The sequence below is a fragment of the Ceratotherium simum genome, chromosome 6 (assembly GCF_057802395.1).
Source record: "Ceratotherium simum simum isolate JZ-2026a chromosome 6, ASM5780239v1, whole genome shotgun sequence".
Lineage (NCBI taxonomy): Eukaryota > Metazoa > Chordata > Mammalia > Perissodactyla > Rhinocerotidae > Ceratotherium > Ceratotherium simum.
Genome location: NC_141905.1, coordinates 71,176,654 through 71,192,650, shown reverse-complemented (window position 1 = coordinate 71,192,650; position 15,997 = coordinate 71,176,654). Strand labels below are relative to the sequence as shown.

At 39.3% G+C, this 15,997-nt stretch overlaps 1 protein-coding gene across 9 annotated transcripts in view; it reads left to right on the top strand.

The window, feature by feature from the left end:
• The window catches only part of GPAM (glycerol-3-phosphate acyltransferase, mitochondrial), a 59,350-nt gene that overhangs the window by 17,873 nt on the left and 25,480 nt on the right, over positions 1–15,997 (top strand). The window contains exons 2-5 of one of the 9 annotated variants that reach the window (XM_087432578.1): positions 3,042–3,095; positions 10,754–10,884; positions 12,092–12,214; positions 14,555–14,628. In XM_087432578.1, the coding sequence (XP_087288704.1) occupies positions 3,086–3,095; positions 10,754–10,884; positions 12,092–12,214; positions 14,555–14,628 (338 nt within the window). In that variant the 5' untranslated portion in view covers positions 3,042–3,085. The other 8 variants (XM_087432584.1, XM_087432586.1, XM_087432583.1 and 5 more) reach the window with 8 other exon arrangements.

Genomic DNA, 15,997 nt, shown 5'->3' with positions numbered 1-15,997 from the left:
GTTCCTGGCTGTTAACACCTCACTTTGTCACTCCAGCCCTAGGAAGGGTAGTGATCTTCTGTTGTTGCTAATCTCTGGGCTGCCTCACTGTCCCCTTTCATCCTTTCGGCTCTTCCAAGACGTTTCTAGGTAAGATTCTGTATTAAGTCCCACTACGGGCTGTCGGGCATGGGCTCTGTTTTCCAGATTGTGCCATGACTGATACAGAAGATTGTATGCAATATGAAATACTTAGAACAATGCTTGGCATATAAGTGCCCAATAAATGGTAGCTTACAACGTGTACTTTCTTCTTACCTAGATTCTCTGCTGCCAGTCTGCCCCAGGCAGGCCCCTGCCTACATTATAGCTCCCAAGTCACTGCCCTCTTCTCCTCCTTCCAGATTGTCCAGGTCCATAGACCTGGGCTTCTATTTTGATTCATCCATCTCTAATCTTTACTGAGTAAAGGGTATGTGAATTCCTCCATGACATTTATGACACATGGCACAGTTTTATTTTTAATTTTCCAAACTTAGTCTTGCTTAAAAAGCCCTGCTTGACCTGGCCGCTCTGGCTTCCTCACCCCTCCCTCAGCCACCTTTCCCCTTCTTCCGTTCCAGCCCATAGTGGCCTGCGTTCAGTTCTCTCTGCCAAGCTCTGTCCTCCCTCTGGTCTTTGGCTGGTCTAGTCCCCTCTTCTTGGGAAGGTCTTTTCTGGGTTCCTTTTGTGGCCAGGTCCTTCTCACACCCCAGCTCAGCATAGCTGCTCCTCCTTTAGAGAGGCCTTCCCTGACCCCCTTATCGAATGTCAGTCACCTCTGTTATTCTCTGTGACAGATGCTGTTTGGATCTTCATGGCACTTTTCACACTTTGTTGTGATTTTTATGTGTTTATTAAAAATCACTTGTTTATTGCTTTCTCCCTCCCAAGGTGCCGTAGGCCATTAGACTACCAATTCTACAAAGTAAGGATCTATGTGTGACATCTTCATCTGTGTATCCTCGGTGCCTAACAAAGATGCTTGGCACAAAGTGGGCTCTCGGTCACTATGTTATGGATGAATGGATGTTGAGTCAATCTGTCTCTAACAGCTTATATCAAGGGTCCTAGAAGTCCAATAGTGATCATTTTGGGGATTCCCTTCCTCTCCCTTACCCTGGCACTTGTAATGGGCAGAAAGCCTGAAAGCAGAGGCCCTGGCTGGGTTCAGGCTGCTCTCCTTCACCATTGTTCCCTGCCCAGGCCCTGCGTGATGCCTGAAGCTCCATCCTCTCCACAACACGCTCAGCCATTGGGACCTTCGCTGAGGCTCCCAAGACTCTAGACGCACTCTACAGTCCTCCCACCTTCACCCTCCTTCGGAAGACTTGCCACCTCAAGTCTGAACCATACTCAGAACCCTCAACCCTTTGTCCCTTCTCAGTGCCTGGGCCATCCTGGCTTCTACCCGCTTCTCAGACAAGCTCTTCTTACACAATCCAGCTTGATTCTACAGGAAAAACAAAGGCCCATTTAGGCTTTGTCTTCTTGGCAACCAACCCCAGTCAAGTCTCTCATTTTTTGACTTTCTGTAACAAAAATTCTGTTAATCACAATTACTCAGCCTCCCTCAAGGGCTCAGGAAATGTCAGGATTTAAAACAAAGAGCCAGGCTACACTCCTGTGAGAAGTGAAAAAAATATCTTTCATTTCTTAGAATGAATTAACAGTTGTTAAAAAAAAAAAAAAAAGACAATTACAAGCTAATTTCTTAAGTACCCTGCTCTCCTAGTTATCTGATCCAGTGTCCCACTTCCCCTCTAGAACTGGTGCCCTGCCCTGAGGCACAGTTCCTGATGCCTTTCCCTCCTGCAATGTGTGGGGGGTGGAGCCTCATCATGTAGCCCATCAGGTAGGAGATGCCAAGACAGATCTCCCAGAAGCCTGACTGCCTTTTGTTTGGCTTATTTGAAGTTTTTAGCTTAATCTACTGATGAAGCAGTTTTCAATTTCAGTCAAATTGAAGTCCTTATTCTGCCACAAATGTGGTAAAAGTGAGTCAGAGGGGTTCCTTTCTCTTCTGGCCTAAGGCACTTTCTAAATGGCTGCTCTAAGGTCACTTCCATTGCCATCCCGCAGCATGATTCACTGGCAGGGACTATTTCTCAACTCTCTCTCCCTCCTCCTCCCGTATGTTTGAGTGATTCTAGCAGCCAGAACTGTGCTCAAAATTAAATATGAGGCGGGAATGCATTTGCCTGCGAGTAACAGAAAACAAGATTATGGTGGCTTGAAGAGAGATTTAACGAAATCCAGAGGTGTGTGATTGGTGGTGTTGGGTTTGGACATTAAGTTACAGAGAAAATGGGGGAGAAAAAAGTGAAAAAGAAGCAATGCCAACTGCGTCTGTTCCCCTTTCCTAGGAAAGAAAAGCCTTTCCAGAAATCCTCAACTTTGACTTTCTCTTAGGTCTCCTTACCTAGAACTTGGTCATGTGACCATCCGTTGCAGGGACAGTTAGAATATTAGAGGACAAAATGACCACAATTGGCTTGGCTACCTTGATTCATTCTTTTCTCAGGTCTGGGTGAGAGATCACCCTGAACAAAATCAGGCTTCTGACAGCCAGAAAGTGCCAGAGAATAGATATTGGACAGGCGGGTCTCAGTGCCTGCCCCAAGTCAACTAGGCAAATTCTAGAAGCTACAGGCTAATGAACTTGATGCTGATTTTTTGAAACTTTTTGGAAACAGTTGTTAAACAGGAGTTGTGTAAGCCTCTTAGACTGGAAGCTTTAAAAGAGGGGGTACTGTGCTGTCCTGTTCATCGCCGGGTATCTACAACAGGGTGCATACAGTAGGTGTTCTATAACTATTTATTGAATAAATGAACAAAAGGAATCTGGAGGAAAGTAGATGATGAGAACAGCATGGATTCAGTAAGGATAAGTCAGGCCAAACTTATTTTATTTCCTTTATTAATAGAATAATTATTATATTTGAGATATGGGCATGTCATAGATATTTTATCATTGGATTTCGGCAATTCAGCTGACAATGTTCCTCCTAATATTCTTTCAGAGAAACTCTTCTATACATAAGTGGATCTGTAGCAACTTGAACAAATGTACCCAGGTAAGTTTTGATCAATGAATCTGGGTCAGTCTGGAGGGAAGCCTGTTAGGACTAACAGGGATTAGTAGGAAGGCAGCATGTGTTATTAGCAAGAAAATGGGTTTTAGTAAGAGAAAGGCTTAGGTTCAAATCCCTTCTCTGCTACCTTCTGTCTGGATGATTTTGGCAACTTATTTAACTTCTCTGAGCCTCATTTTTCTTATCAATTGAAGATTATAACCCCTTGCAGGATCATCAGGGGAATGAGTCATGTTAAGATATTTACAGGTATGTCAATGTGTAGGATGACAGAAAAAAAATTTAATAATGTCTTGAAAGACTGAAAAGTGGACAAAACAAAACAAAAAGCAACGTGCACACAGATAGATGTGCATCACTTTCACAAATACAAGATGAGGGAAGCCTAGCTTTCCTGAAGCTTCTTTGCTGGTACAATTGGTGGGATCAGCTTTTTACAGGATCTAATCAGACACCCTTTATGGAGGCAGGAACTCCAGCATCTTGAAATACCACCCTGAAAACAAAAAGGCAACTAGTTTGGGCAATGGAAAGGCTGGATTACTATATATGTAGAACTTGTAGTGATGTTACTTTTCTCATCCCAGATATCGATAATGTGTGTCTTCTCTCTCTTTTTTCCTTATCCATCTACCTAGAGGTTTATGAATTTTATGGATCTTCTCAAAGAATCAACTTTCAGTTTCAATGATTTTCTCTATTATTTTTCTGTATTCTATTTCATTGATTTTTGCTGTTTATTATTTCTTGTTTTTATTTAGCTTTCTTTGGGTTTAACTTGCTGCTCTTAAGGTTGAAGCTGGGATCAAGGCGTTGAGACCTTTCCTCTTTTCTCATATAGATATTTTACTGCTATAAATTTCTCACTAAGTACTGCTTTAGTACTTATCCCTCAAATTATGGCTTATTGTTTTCATCGTAATTCAGTTCAAAATACTTTTTAATTTACATTCTTATTTCTTCTTTAAACCATGTTTTTTTTTTTTTTTCTTAGAAGTGTATTCGTTTCCAAATATTTGGGGATTTTCCAGATACTTTCAAGTTATTGATTTCTAATTTCCATTGTGGTTAGAGTATGTGTATGTTGTTTGTGATATAAATCCTTATAAATTTATTGAGACTTGTTTTATGGCCCAGAATATGATCTGTCTTGGTAAATGTTCTGTATGCACTGGAAAAGAATGATATTCTCCTGTTGTTGGGTGTAGTGTTCTGTAATTGTCAGTTAGGCCAAGTTGGCTGATGGTATTTTACAAGCCTGTATTTCTTTACTGATTTCTGCCTACTTGTTCTGTCAATTATTGAGAGAGGGGTATTGAAATTGCTGTTTGTAATTTTGGATTTTTCTATCTCTCCTTAGAATTTTGTCAGTTTTTGATTCATATATTTGGAAACTCTGTATTAGATGCATAAATGTTTAGAATTGTTTTTCCTCTTGATATATTGATTCCTTTATCATTATGAAAGGATCCTCTTTATTTCTGGTAATATGCTTTATAGGAAATTTACTTTGATATTAATAAAATCACCTATATTTCTTTTGATTAGCGTTATGTACATTGTTTTTCAATCTTTGACTTGTAACTTATCTTTACATTTAAAGTGTTTTTTTTTTTTAATAGGTGGCATATAGTTAGTTCTTGCTTTTTTCTCTAGTCTGACCCTCTTTGCCTTTTAATCGGGGTGATTACTTATGTGGTTGAATTTAAATCTACCGTCTTACTATGTGTTTTCTGTTTATCCCATCTATTCTTTCTTTCCTTTCTCCTCATTTACTGCCTTCTTTTGGATTCATTGAGCGTTTTTTCTTTAAATGACTCTATTTTCTTTTCTTTGTTGATATATTAGCTATAGCTCTTTAGTTTTCTTTTATAGTAGTTGCTTTAGGAGTTAGAGTAAACATCTTTAACTTGTCATAGTTTACCTTCAAGTATATTAGACCACTTTATACTTCGTATAAAAATATGACAACAGAATACTTTCCCCATTCTGGACATTGTGCTGTTGTTGTCACACATTTTATTTCTACATATGTAATACCCTCCCAAAATATTGTCTTTATTTTTGCATTAAGCAATTATCTTTTAAAAGAGTTTTAAAAAGAAGAAAAACTTTTATTTACCTACATATGATTCTTGAGCTCTTAATTCCTTTGAGTAGATTCAGATTTCCTTCTGATTTCCTTCCTACCTGAAGGAGAAAGAAACATTTCTTTCTTGTAACATTTCTTGTAGTAAGAGTCTGCTGGTGATGAATTCTTTCAGCTTTTATATGTCAGAACATGTCTTTATTTTGTCTTGTTTTTGAAATATACGTATTTGGGGAAAGAATTCTAGATTGACAATTTTTTCTTTCAGTACTTTAAAGATGCTGCTTCACTGTCTTCTTGTTTGCAAATTTCTGATGAGGAGTCTGCTTGTCATTCTTATTTTTATTCCTCTGCACATGAATGTCTTGTTTTCCTCTGACTGATTTTAAGATTTTCACTTTATCTTTGGTTTTAAGCAATTTAATTGTGACGTTCCTTGGTATAGTTTTCATGTTTCTACTTAGAGATTGTTGAGCTTCTTGGATTTGTGAGTTTATAGTTTTTATCAAATTTGGAAAGTTTTCAGCCATTATTTCCTTAAATATTTTTTTCTGTCCTCCCTGACCCCTCCTCAGTCTCATATTTCTCCTTTCCTTCAGGGACTCCAATTGCATGTATATTATCTTAATGATACTCTGTTCATTTTTATTCTCAGTCTTTCTGTTCCCTCTCTGTTTCATTTTGGATAGTTTCTATTGCAGTGTTTTCAGTTTCTTTAATATTTTTTTTTGGAATGTTTAATCCATTGTTAGTCCCATACAAATGGGGTTTGTGTGTGTTAAAAAATCTCAGACAATGGTTTTATAATCTCTAGATGTTTGGTTTGGGTCTTTTTAAAGATTTTCCATGTCTTTACTTAATATGTTCAATCTTTGCTCTACTTTCTTGAACATATACAATGTAGTTATGATTGTTTTTAATGTCCTTGTTTACTAATTCTATCATTTTGCAACTCTTTCAATTGATTGATTTTTCTCCTCATGATGAATCATTCTTTTCTGCTTCTTTTTTGCATGCCTGGTAATTTTTGATTGGATGCTAGACATTGTGAATTTCACCTTGTTGGGTGATGGATATTTTTGACTTCCTATAAGTATTCTTGTGCTTTGTCTGGGACACTTTGTTCTTTAGAAACAGTTTGATCCTTTTGGGGCTGGCTGTTAATATTTGTTAGATAGGACTAAAGCAGCATTTACTCTAGGGTTAATTTTACCCCACTACTGAGGCAAGACCTTTTGAGGCATGAATTATGAGGTTTTCCAGTCTAGGTGCCAGGATCAGGCCCCATTCCTGGTCCTGTATGATTACTCTGCACTTCCACTCTGTGCTATACTTTCCACTCTGGCTTGTGGGAACAGGAATAATTCCCCATCCTGTGTAAGCTTTGGTGTTTGTTCTCTCTGTGTAGGTGGTTCTTTCTCTGGCCTTGGGTAGCATCCTCACACTCCCCATGTACTAATCACCTGAAGACTGGAACAAGACCTTCTGCAGGTCCCCAGAACTCCCACTTTCTTCGTATAGCTCTCTCCTTTCTGGTACTCTACTCCTGGCTCCAGCTGCTTTGGCCTTCTTGGTCTCCCAGTTCTATCTCCTCAACACAAGGAGCCTGCCTAGCTCCTCTTGGATTCCCCCTCTCTGCACTGCAGCCTGGCAACTCTCTAGGCAGTAAGCTGAGGCAATCATAGTGCTCATCTCATTTGTTTCCTCTCCCTTATGGACCACTGTCCTGCACTACTGCCTGTTTTATATATTTTGCCTGTTTTGTTTATTTTTAATTGTCTTAGCAGCAGAGTAAATTCAGTCCTTGTTGCTCCATCTTGGCTGGCTAGACTGGATTACTACAAATTATTGTGGTTCTGTTGATAAAACAGATTGCCAAGGGTGTCACTTGTTTCCAAAACGACTCCCATTAAGTAACATGAAACACCTCAGTAAACTCTTGTGCAATGGTGTTACAGAAGAGTTGCCTACAAATTAACTTTACGAAAGACATTCTAAATTTTCCCTCTGGCTTACATTTTAATTCCTGTGATGCTCTCTCTACTTCGTTTCTCATTACTTTCTCTTTAGCAGTCACTTCAAACCCTGTGACTTTCCTTTATTTTCTCTCCTTTTTTTTTTTTCTTATTCTTTTTGGTCAGAGACCAGTCATCTGTTCACAAAATTTCACAATGTTTTGGGATTAGAATTCATTTTATTCTAGTCAACATAGGTGTTGAGTACTTAGGTGTGTCTTGGAGCGAAGTCGTGTCTGGGGTTGAATAAAGACAGGGTCTTTGACTTCAAGAAGCTTTTTTTAATGTGCATACCTACTCCTACTGTTTTGGATTGTTTTAAAAGAGGGACACACCTGTATTTTGGGATGAATTTATAAACAGAAGTAGAAAGTTCAAGGAAAGGAATTCTTGTTTTTCTTCTCTTTCCTCAGCTTCAACAAGTTATGTAGTAAGTGCTTACTATAACAAAGCATTGTGGTATTGTCTAGGAGATTGAGGCAAGTCACTGACATGACAATGAATTAATAATCTTGTGGAAGACTGACAAATTGATAAAAACCAAGGTGTGGTACCACAGTAAATCTGTGAGATTTCACATGGGGGTGTGATTATTGAGGGCTGGAGAGATCAGGGAAGGCTTGGAGACCTAGTTCAGGAAAGAACTATAGAATTTAGGGGAGAATGGCATGAGCAATTAGGCATACGAGTGCCCATTGCTTGGCTAGGGACAGAGAGGTTGAAGTAAGGGACTTCTGCTGGAGAATAGAATAGTGGGAAAAGTAGGGGCCTACCTGTGGAGGGCTTACGTGCCAGGCTTAGGCATTTGGACTGTGGGGAGCTCTGGATGGTATTTGGTGGGTGGACATGGCGGAAGATTTGTTTTGAAGACAGAGTTAGGGTTAATGTGTGCAGAGATGAGGACTGGTGGTAGAGGTGTGAGGACAGGGACTATGTCTTAATCATCTTTGTAGTCCCAGCTGCTAGTTGCTTAAGTGCAGGTAAAAGGTTATCTTTTTCCTTCTAAATTGCTCATGCTCTTGATAACCATTGGCCTTGTCAACGAGACAACAGATATTGTGAAAGAAACTTTGTGCCCAGTGTTATTTTGTTCAAAAGGCTAAAGGTAGGCAAATTTGGACCTCAGACTCTTTCAAGCCTTATTTGTTTCTCTTTTAATTCCTCACTTTCTTCCTTTAAGGAAAAGGCACTCAGCCACTGTTGTGGAAATTACACAACAGGGCCATTCCCAACCCCCACCTCCCCTATCCCTAATAAGTTCTGTAGTCTTACAAATCTCATAAAAGATAGACCACACATATACACATAAACCCAGACAGCCCAAGCGCTCACTCCCAAAAGGCCCTGGCGGAGATACAAACTTCCAGATGAGCAGAGTTCACACAATGCGGACTTAGGTGCACACACACACACTCACGTGACTCAGCGCCTAAGCAGAATAACCATTCGTGTAGACCCTCACACACCATACTTGGCCACACAGACACACTTGTGTGCACTATTCTACTCTCAGATCCGCGTGCGGTGAGCAAGGCCACGAGGCACGTGGAGCCCGGCCCTCAGCCTCACGCGCGCGGAGCGGGCTGTTCGCGTCACTCCCGGGCGCCCGTTGCGTCATTAGGGCGCGACAGTGCAGCAGACACGGCCAAGACTTGAAGTGCCGGCAGCTGCAGCATCTGCAGCCGGCGGAGCAGGCTGGAGCCTGCGAGGGCGGGAGCGGCTCCGGGAGGCTGCTCGGTCCGGAGCGGCACAGGTGCGTCGCCGCCCTCTCCGCTGGACTCGGTGCAGCTCCTGCAAGTTGCCAGGGCGGTCCGTGTCCCCCTGCCCCCTCCGCCGAGTTCCCTCTGAGAGGTGGGCCCAGCTCGTGGCGGGGTGGGGGTCGAGATTGTTCTCTCCCCGGGAGACCAGGCTGCGGCGCGGGTTCCCCGGGGGAGGAGGGAAGTCCCTGTGGACTCTCTACCCCATGCACCTGATGGGGAAGTGGGGGCATGAGCTTTGGCGTTGAGGCGGCAGGGTGCTCTGAGAGCAGCTGTTGCTGGGGACAATCCGATGACAGATGGCCATTGATTGGACTGAGCGCTCACTGTGTCAGACACTGTGCTAGGCGCTTTATAATAAGGTGTTCCTCCCAGCAACCCAGAAGGTAAGATCTATCCTATTATACCCATTTTCCAAATGGGGAAACCAAGGCATAGAAGTTAACCAACGTGTTCAAAGTCACACAGATGGTAAGAAGTGGGGGATATGACCTCGGGTGTGTTTGGCTTCAGAGCTGGCCCTCCTACCTCTGTTCCTTTCAAACCCCACTGTTGGCTCCCCTCAGCCCACAATCTGGCGCTTCCAGGATTTTTTTTTTTTTTTTACTTCTTGACCTTGGATAGACGCTGTGGGGAGGGAGGAGCAAGCGTGGACTTCCTATCGGTGCAAGACTCTTTCTCCCTCCCCTTCTCCCCTCATCACTGGGGCCAGCCACGAGTTCATTTTCTCAGGCAGCAAGGGGCTCCCCCTGTTGTAGCTCCATTGTGCACCTGAAACTGATAGCTGTTTTATAACACCGAAGAGCTTTCATGCCAGGTGCATTGCTTTACTATTCTCTCCCCTCGCCTGTTCTGTTAGATTGTTACTTGTGTTAAATCGCTAAGGAGTATATGGTTATGCAGAGGATAACAGTTACCACAGCAAACCCATATGGAGATTATGAAGAAATCAGAATATGCCCTCCAGGGAACACTGCTAACCTGCACCTGACCTTTCAAGGTTTTAAAGGAATAGTTTAAGGCCGGCTGAGAAATAGCTAAATGCTAAAATGATTTGAGAATTATGTTAGAAAGTTTTTATATTTTAGGTTAATGTCTATCTATTTTCTTGAGCTGTTCACGGTTAGTGAACATTTTCCCTTAGGGTAGGAAAAGGCTTTAAAAGGATGAAAACTTATAAATCAGATATTTCAAGACTGTGGTTTTGCTTTAGAGCTTTGTATATGTATTAAAAGTGCAAATATCATTTCATTTAAGGCATCACAAGAAAATTAAGAGCTTAATTCAGTTTAAGTGGGAAACTTTGTCCTCATTTCCTTGACCTGTTTTACATTGCATAGTATGTATAACCAAAATTTTTCCCAGTGCATAATTTTTTAAAATTATCTACTTGTGTGCATACGTGTAACTTATATTTAATTAAATAAACACATGCCTTCATCCTCCCAGGAACTATTCAATTATTAACATGAATGAAATAATTCTTTGTCATGTACCTGAAATAAGCTATTATTTACCTTTGCAAATTCATAGATGTTTTGTTCAGAAAGTCTAAAGATACAAATGTGGATTTTTTTTTTTTAATAAAATCGGGAAGGCCCGAGTTCATATAAATACATCAAAATCCATTTTCACACTTTGACTAAACATGTTGGAAGTCCGATAGTAGTTCATTTGACATCCTATTATGGAGCAAAATAATGCAGAAGTCAGAGTTTTGAGTTCTGGTATTTACTCTCTGGATTTCTCATTAACATAAATGGTATATATTTTTTATAGCACATGATTTAGGAGTTACGCTTTGTGACATGGATGAATCTGCACTGACCCTTGGCACGATAGACGTTTCTTGTCTGCCAAATTCATCAGAATATAGTGTTGGTCGATGTAAGCATGCAAGTGAGGAATGGGTAAGTTTAAGATGCGGATTAAAAGCAGTCAACCTAAAGATGTTCATTTCAATGTTGTTTATGAAGGTGGAAACGCTGGAAGCAACATAATATCAAATAGAGGTTAATAGCTACAGAAACTGCCTCCAGCTGTTAGAAGGTATGTTTATGAAATCTAATATTTAAAAATTCTTACAGTATTATGTTAATTGGGAAGAAAAAATTGGGTAGGCAATTTGAGTACAGTCATTATGTTAAAAAGCAAAACACTTTTGCGTAGGAAAATATACCTATTAGTAGTTGTTTTTGTTGGTGTAGTTATAAAGAGATTTATTTTTCTCTTCGTATCTCTTTTCCATAATTATATTTAATAAGCATGAATTTTGTAATGGAAGTAAACTTTATTTAGAAAATTAAAAATAGGAAATAAATTTTAGTATGAAACCCAATCCAAGGGCATACATTTTCTTGTATTGTTTTCCCTATTTCAACATAACATGGCATGTTTTAAATATTTCTTGGACACTATCTGCTTTAAATGAAAAATGATATTGGAATATTAGGTTTTTTTTTTTTTTTTTGCTTATTTTTGAGAATGTTTTATCAGTGGGATTTGAGCAACTGACAAACTCAAAGAGAAAAATGTTTAGAACAGAAGAGCAGAGTTTGACCCTGATTGGGCAGTACAGCTATAATTTAGATTCCAACCGTCAAATTCTCTTAAGATAAAGGAATGTTATGTAAGTTTACCTTGTCTTTCCTTTAAAGTAAAATATTTTAAGCTGTGTTATAACAACTTGCTTACTATCTAAGGCCTTTGTAGCTCTTTTGTGGGAGCGTGTGATTTAAGAGGGAGTATTAGATTAACTGTTAGCGTTGGGATCCAGGAGTCTGATTTTATTCATCTCACTACTGTCAGAAGGCTGTTTGACCTTTTACATCCTAGTTTTTAAACCTTTGAATGCTGCTTTGACTGTGCAGCAGTCATTGCCGCCTATTACTATTCTTATTGCTCAACTTTTGCTTATGTTCCAAGCTTTGTTCCAAGTGTTGATCATGGAGGGAGTATCTTGAACGAAATTCACTGTGAGAAACACATACTTATACTACCAAAAGAAAAATAGTCATAAGTTTCTCTTCTATCTGAAATATATTAGCTTTCGAGATCAAGTGGACAAGTATAATTCTCTTGCCATTCAGACACTATTTTTTTCTTAATATTTATTAGAGTGAGTGTGGTTTCAGACCTACTGTCTTCAGATCTGCAACCTTAAAATGGAAAGAAAGCCTAATGGGCCGGAAAAGGCCGTTTGTCGGAAGATGTTGTTATTCCTGTACTCCCCAGAGCTGGGTAAGAATGTCACTGTTTGTTGACCTTTAATAAGCCGAGTGAAACATATCACATAGATTTCCAACTTTGTGTGAATTTGTTATTGTGTTGTCTTAATAGACTTAATTCATTTCTAGAATTTAGACCCATGTTTATAAACCAAATATTCCAAGTAAAGATGTTGACTCAATTTTTCTTTCCACTCATTTATTCATTAAATATTGGTCCAATATTTGATACTAGGTGATGTTTTGGTTCCTTAGTAGTTTTAGTATGACTTTAGGAGGAGAGTAGATCTTAGTTTCAGTTAACTCTTCCAAAGAGTTGGTGGGAACCTTCACGTAACTTCTAGATGTTGAACTTCAGCACTGTGGCTTTGCTCTACTCTTCCTTTTGCTAAGTTTCTGTTTTGGGGGGGTTGTGGGGGAGGGTATCTGTTGTAACTTGGATAGTGAAGAGTGGTTACTAGAAAGTTCAGATGAACGTTTAAGAAAGAGTATGTATGTGTGAGTTTGTTGTTTGTGTTTTGGTGATAAAAAACACAAGCCATGCAAAATCTTCCACATTACAGTGTGGTATTTGAGAAGAGTCCGAGAGATTGGACTCGCATATGAGAGATCAGATGAGAGGTATGCTTCTGACGGCAGTTTGCCAGAGGGATGAGTTAGCACAGGAATGTAGAATCTAATGTGGCTGTGTTCTAAGGCAGTAGGGTTACCTATTAAAAGGCATACCTGGATGTTAAGCTCTTTCTGGGATGGGCCAGTTATTAGGACATAGAAATTCTGCCATTTAAGTGCTTGTCATTAAGAGGTTGCTTTGCCCTGTGTGAAGAGCTAACTGTACTTTGTGAATTTTCTACTCAGGGTTGGCTTGGCAGGAAGTAGAATTCTGAGTCTGTTATAAAGGGATTTACTAACCTGAGAGAGATCTGTGTAGGACCCAAGAAGTTTATGTTAAATATTCAGGTCTGCTCTAGAATGTCTTGATGTAAATAATGTTCCTTTTGAATCACAAGTGCCTTGTTGCAAAATTTGGTAGACTTGAAGGATCATAGATATTTCTAGTCTAGGAGTAAGGCCAGTTCAGATTAATAGGCCAATAGAAATAAAGATTTAAATAGAAGATCATGTGGCTTTTCTTTTTAGACCTGACATCTCATCTAATTCTAATGTTGAATGCTTAAAAGAGCAAAACTTGACCTTAACTCTAATGTGTTCTTAAGTCAGGAGAGAGTATAGAAATTATTTGGTAGTGATGGTTTGGAGTGGGGATAATAGGTGAGTAATATAACAGATAAAATGATTTTTGCTTAGGTACCTGGTGGAGCTGGACTTGATCTTAAAATTCTCCGTAGCATGTTTATTTAAAATAATTTTTGTTTGACAATATTTTTATAGTAAGTTTTTGATATTTGCTACTCTTTTCTCTCAAATCCTATTTTCCTTTTCTCTAAAGAGATTTCACTTAAGTACTTTTATATCTTTTGTTGAAGGTACGTTATGCTTTCTCAGCATTTATGTTTTTTTTTCTTTTAGTGAGGAAGATTCACCCTGAGCTAACATCTGTGCCAATCTTCCTCTATTTTGTATGTGGGTTCCCGCCACAGCATGGCCGCCAACAAGTGTTGTGGGTCTGTGCCCGGGATCTGAACCTGGGCTGCTGAAGTGGGGCATGCCGAACTTAACCACTAGGCCATGGGGCCAGCCCAGAAAGTTTACCTTTTGCCTACATTGATAAAGCTGTAGACTTTCTCTTTTCAGCAGAGCTATTTCTGGATTCTCTTTTAAGGTTCCCTGTAAAGAGGGTGACCCTTAGCCATATATTTTTCTCATTAAGTGGGGCAGTCATTTTAGGGGAATAGAAAGACCATAACTCTTCAGAGCAAAATGTAGGATTGAATGTTAAACCTCTGTCAGCCTCGATTTTCCTGTTTATAAAATGGGGATAATAAGTCTTACGTGTCAGGATTACTGGGAGATTCAGTAATCTAACAATAACTACACAGTACTTAGCATGGTATTTTTGTATTTTGGGAACACTGAAATCTCCAGTATTCCTGTCAATGACTTAAGCTATCTGGAGCTTCAACTCTTTTGGGTTGGAGGTGGGGAGTGAGGCAGGAAAGGGAGAGGCACTGTTTCCTTTGCAAGGTGTTAAGGACTAATTTTGAGTTTCTGACAATCTTTGAAGGCTAAAAAGTACTTTTCAATAAAACATAATTTGTCTTCATCACTTAGATTTTTGAAGCAATGCCTAAATTTATGCTTGAATTATAAAAGTCATCAAGAAGTAGTAATGTGAGTTCTTCACCAGCAATCCAGTGTATATCTATGTCTACGTTTATTTTGTTTTATGTAGGATAAATTTTTCAACTCCAGTATCCCGTCTTTGGGTTTGCGGAATGTTATTTATATCAATGAAACTCACACAAGGTAAAAAGAAATTTCTTATGCTTCTAATATACCTCAAAAGAAAAACTCCATAATAATCAATTAACACACTTTAAAATGAATCTCTTTATGTTTTTTGAGTTAATAGAATATAAGCTTCTGACACAAGAGGCTTTCTCTAAAAATTGAAAGCAGTACAGCCACCTGAGAAACCTATTACTATTGCCACCACTGTAATTATGTAATAAATATTTTCATGAGGGTGTAGGTATCACTTATAGCTGTCTCTAACTTATTCATATATTGACTTTGCATCTGAAGTGTGCCAAAATGTGATTAAAGATTTGTCTGAGGTGAGGTATAGATTTGAATGTCTTCTGATCTATTATGATTATATTTAAAAAAAAGTATAATCTGCCTAATCTATAGAGTTTTAGAAGATATTTTCCTCTATTGAGCAAATGTTCTTTGATTTATTATTAGCTTAAGAGTTTTCTTAGAATTCTTACTTCCAAATTCCAGGCATATGGGATGGGCTATTAGGCCCCAGAGTGAGAGAAAAGAGCCTTTGTTCTATGTGAATCTAGGCTAGGGGAGAAGGAGGGAGGCTGCGAAGGTTGTGTGAATGTCTGTGAGGCAAGAGAGGAACGGCAGCCAAAAATGCTACCAGTCCTTAGAATTCTAAGAGTAAACGGCCTGGAATAGGAAAGCAGTAGAGAGTCTCAGGTGATGAGAAATACTTGAAATTCTATGAAAAATTGATCCAAGAAGTCAAATACTTACATTTGAAGCCTTTCTGATGTTACTGCTTATGTTTTGATGATGAGATCATAAATGAGCATGGCAATACCCGCGTATGTATTAGTTAAGTTTTTTTTTTAATAGAACTAAAGTCACAGGACGTATTTTTTCCCATTTCTGTGCTACCCTTCTCTCTCTCTTTCTCAAATTTAAAGGAGGGAGGAGAAATTCTGGCCCACTGATGTTTTTCCCCCCCTTGGTTGACATGATTAAGATCCTAAGAAAAAGGATCTCACAGACTCTTTTTTTTTTTATGTGAGCCGACGTTTTATGTATAAAGCCAAAAGTTTCATTTGTTGCTGTCAGTTGGAGGCAGTTAGGAAAAAAAGCATATGCTCTATTGACTAGGCGATATGAAACTAGTCAATATAATACACTGCCTGTGCAGTTGAGTTGGCTGTTGAGATCTTCTATGCGTTACAGGAAGCAAAGCCTAAAAGTTTTTACACACATACATACCCCCCCCCCACACACACTCACACACTGCTTTCAGTCAGTTGCAAAAGTATTTCATAGAAAACTTGGACTTTGTACGTTCCAGTAATAATTCTGAAAATGTTCACTCAAGGAAGAATTTAGAATTAAACATATTGGGCCAAGTTTGCAGAGA